This window comes from Charadrius vociferus, unplaced genomic scaffold (genome assembly GCF_000708025.1).
Source record: "Charadrius vociferus isolate BGI_N301 unplaced genomic scaffold, ASM70802v2 scaffold104, whole genome shotgun sequence".
Lineage (NCBI taxonomy): Eukaryota > Metazoa > Chordata > Aves > Charadriiformes > Charadriidae > Charadrius > Charadrius vociferus.
The window spans coordinates 1,747,266-1,751,460 of record NW_009648255.1 but is presented as its reverse complement, the minus strand read 5'-3'; the positions used below and the strand labels follow the sequence as shown (position 1 = coordinate 1,751,460).

The 4,195-nt window shown below is 49.8% G+C and overlaps 1 protein-coding gene across 2 annotated transcripts in view; it reads right to left on the bottom strand.

The window, feature by feature from the left end:
• Positions 1-4,195, bottom strand: part of KCNAB1 (potassium voltage-gated channel, shaker-related subfamily, beta member 1) — a 79,633-nt gene that overhangs the window by 74,791 nt on the left and 647 nt on the right. Inside the window, exon 1 of one of the 2 annotated variants that reach the window (XM_009884400.1) lies at positions 1,154-1,395. The exons of the other annotated variant lie outside the window; for it this stretch is intronic. Coding sequence (XP_009882702.1) covers positions 1,154-1,395 — 242 coding nt within the window. Of the gene's footprint in view, positions 1-1,153; positions 1,396-4,195 lie in introns of those variants that run through there. 2 annotated transcript variants of the gene reach the window in all.

Below are 4,195 nucleotides of genomic sequence, written 5' to 3'. Positions count from 1 at the left end.
CCGCCTGGAGCATGGCATCCCTGGGATGCCGTTCCATTGCCTTTGGACATTTTCCCTTTCCATCACTTGAACACTGTGGGCTCAGTTCTCTACTTATTTTCAAGGCTGTGTAACCCCAACTTGCTCCAAGGACTGCCAGCCGGCACGGGCAGAGCAGAGGTACGAAGCCCTTTGCCGTTTCATCTGATGCCGGCTCCAAAGCACTTCCTTCGTGCACTCGGTTCTCCCCGGAGAGGGTCTCCAAACAACAACAAATTTCCCCAGCCAGCAGCTAAAGCTGTGACACAACTGTGCTCTTTCCATAAAAATAGTTAACAAGTTGTCTTATTTCAATTTTAAACTCAGAGTGGCCGTGGGCAAAAGTCAACCTCTCGGGAAAGCAAACATTTTTGAAGAAAATTTTCTTTTATTAGAAGCACAGAGAATGTACCTACTTTCTGTAGGGAATGTTATCCTTTTAAATGAATCTCTTTTGCAACAAAACAAAATGACAACCGGCAGACTAAGCACACCGATGTCTTCTTCACCCATCGTCCCCCAGCCTACAGCCTCTTTCCCCAGGCTCTCCCTCTCCCTTGGACGCTCTTTCTAACCCATGAGCCACGTATTTCACAGTCTGAGCCCAGCCAGACTCTGCTTCTTGGGCTTTCATTCCCATTGCTCCAGTTTTAGGGCAGAGCGGGGACAGACATTACATCAAAGCACCAGACACAGTCAGAACACCTCTGTTCATGTTTTCTGTTTCACTGGTCAGCTGTTATCCTTCTAATGCACGTAAATAAATGAGTTTTCATTAAAACATTGGAAAGAGTAAATATTTCCACTGAAGGTGAAAGAGGCAGTTCAGTAGACATACGCAAACACCTAACGGTAGAAGAGAAAGATCAAATTCAACGTTTTAAGAGAAAAGGTCGTGCATATTTCTTTGCTCAAAGTCTTGCTGATTCTTATGGTGCTCAGAAAACTTAGAGAAGGAAAGCTACTAAAGCAGACAACGTCTTCAGATTTTGTAAGCGTGCCCGAAGGTGCGCATGGGCGGGCGCAGGCTGACCACGATGTCAGATGGTTGCTCAGTCAGGTTCCCCATAGTTTTAGCTGTTTGCCGACAAAGAGCCAGCCACCAAGTCCCTCAGCTAGGGCCATGCAGAAGTACCTGTACTTCATTCCTGTCTCGGCTCGGACGGTCTCTTGCAGTGACAGCCCATGGAGGTGCAGGAACTTCTCCAGCTGCTTCAGCTGGGCGGCTTGGCTCGGCTGCCCCGGCCAGCCCGCCGCGGGAGGGCCGGCTCTGGGAACCACGCTTTGCTTTTTACCTTTCAGGAGGGCTTCGCTCGGCTTCTGCAGGCTTGGCTTGTGGGGCGGGATGTCCGCACAGCTGGGCTTGTACAAATGCATGGTCCACAAGCTGCAGAGACCCTCAATGCCCAGCAGATACCGGAGTGCGGGCGTCCTCAAGAGCTTCCACCCTACAGTCCGCTGAGAGGAAAGCCCAGTGCCATCACACTCCCACCAGTACAAGACGGTATGAGCTGGGTTGTGTTGCCCAGGAAGACCACAGGACTATGGAGCGGTATTTTTCTCCCAGCCATTCTTTATATTATTGCAACTGGCTCAGTTTAATTGATGCCCAGGATGGATTCTGGCCAAGATCAGCAATCTTGTTCGGCTGCTGAGACCTATAATGGTCAAGTACTCCAAGGAATAAGGACTGCCAGTGGGAATAGAGCACCGACCCTGTTTCCCAGGTCTTATATTTAGATAATGAGAAATATTTGCTTGGGATTCAATCCAAGGCCAATAAACGTAAAACAAATATTCTCACAGGGTTTATTTCAGGCCTTGGCCTGGACAGATGAATGCTGCAAGCATCTCTTATGCAAGTCATTAAAACATTTTGTTTTCTCATAGTCCATTGTGAACTCTCACAGCTCAGGTTACGTGGTCTGTAAACTTCCCCAGTATCTGCAGCCTCCCGGGGCTTCGACAATTAATTAGAAAACAAAGGCTATGGAGCAATCAAACACCGAGAAGAAAAAAAAAAACATAACCTAAAACCAAACAGACAAGGGAAATACTTGAGAAAGGAACAAGCTACGGGCATCGGAGCCAGGGCAGAGAATGAGCACCAGATTTTGGGAGGCTGTGTGCTCCCTCAGGAGCCCGGACAGAGAGGGGCTGTGGGAGGGGAGCTGGCAAAGCCCTGAGATGCCACCAGCCACTACAAAACCTCCAGCTCCACAGAACCTGCTGCTTCTTGGCACAGGGCAGCAGATGAGGGCATCGGTGCATAAATAAAAAATAAATGTACAAAACCAACAAACAGTTATTTCACCACTGCTAAATCGCAAACAAAAAGTCTCGGTTCTCGGGGTCTTCATCCCTGAGGAGTGACAGGAGAAGCAGCACGAGGTTCACAGCATCACCAAAGCCAGCGCCCACGGACACCCAACATCCAGGAGGACCACCGTAACCTTTTCCGGCCAACACCAGCCCACAGCAAACAAATCATGACAATGTCTGATAGACACCATGGAGGCAGATTTCTGAGACTCTTCTGTTTTAAAAACTCAACCCATTTTCTGACCGTCATTTCAATCCCAAATACATAGGAAAAATAAGTTAAATAATCAAGTGATGGATATATCATGAACTCAACTAATCCTTAAACCGTTCAAAGCAGATAAACAAGGACTGATCCCAAACCCAGAACATATTTTAAAAGATTATAATTCAATGTCACAGAGGGGAGTTTGGCGTGGATGTTTGGATTACCCAGTGATTCTTTCTCTGCAACTGTTGTGTCAGGGTCCCGAGGGCACCAGTGGACCCCGATGTGCCGGGCCGGGGCGGTGGGAGGGTCCTGCCTTGCCGGTCGGGGTCCCCCGGACCTGTGGCACCCTGACACACCGCTGCCCGAAGATGGGGCATCCCATTCTCATGGTGCTGACCGAGCCCAGCCATCGATGGTGGGGTGCAAGCGATGCTTTCAAGCTCTACTCTGTGCAACACAAGTGCACTCAATGGAATAAAACACGCTGTGTGACTGCAGCCATGCCTTGTAGGAACCGTGTTTTTCCCTCCCAGCAGCGTAACGCCGGCGGCTGTAGCTGTGATCTCTCCTGCAATTGCCTTACAGCAGGCGTGGACATGTCTGCGGCGACACGCTTTACCTGAGCACGGTTTGTCCGGCTGGGACTCCTGACTTCTCCCTTTATTCACTCTCCACGTCTCCTAAAATAAATTCCCCCTTTTGTTTTACCTCCTGTCAGATCCAGCTCGCTCCTCATCTGTAATGCAAGGTGAACCAAGGGCAAAGAAACATTTCCACAAGCTCTTCTGAATTTTTTTTAGACATAAGAGTTTCACTGGTTTGGCGTTTTGAGGGCTTGAACAGATCAGCGTCATTAGAAATTTAGTTCTCCCCAAAGTTATTCCCCAGTGCTTTGCTTTTATAGGGCCGTTGAGCACCGTGGGCTGGTGTGGCCGGTGAGCGCTGTGCCCGAAAAACTGCTCAGCCTTCGTCTGCAGCCCCACTCCTGTTCCCTTCATTGGGCTTCTTCGACATTTCTGCACTTCATAACTACTCACTCCGTCTCTCAGGGTTTTACCTTGTTTTCCTTCCAGTCACCCTGTTTCTAATTTTTCTCCTAATGATGTTTTTATTAATTTTTAACCCCAACGTATCTGCAAGATCTCGGTTTGTGCCAGGCACTTCGGGCACCCCACTTCTGTCCGGGATTAGGGAAGATTTCACCCGACTTCTCAGCTGAAATCCCGCTGTTACCGCCGCGTTTGCGTATTGCTGGGCAAAACGCTGAAACCCCCTTTGGGCGCAGTGCTGTCCCTTGAGGTGAGTGAAACCCGCATCCTCCCTCTGCCGGTCCCCAAAACCGCCCTGAGCCAGCACAGCCGCCCTGTCCCCGCGATGCCGCAGTCTGGGGCCGGCGGGGCTGAGCCCGCAACACCAGGCAATTCCTATTTAGGTTCCTGTTTCATTAAGGGTCTTATTCAGCACAGGAGATTAGAGAGTCGCACGTCTAATTTCCACTAATACCAAGATCCCCTTATATTTTTTTTAAAGGAGCAAGATCAGTTTCTGGAGGCTGTGACATTTAAGATCGCTGGAATGAGGAATTCAGCAGCTGCGGGTTTCCCCTCCGGAGCGGCTTCTTCTCCGCCGCCCCGGGCACGGGGG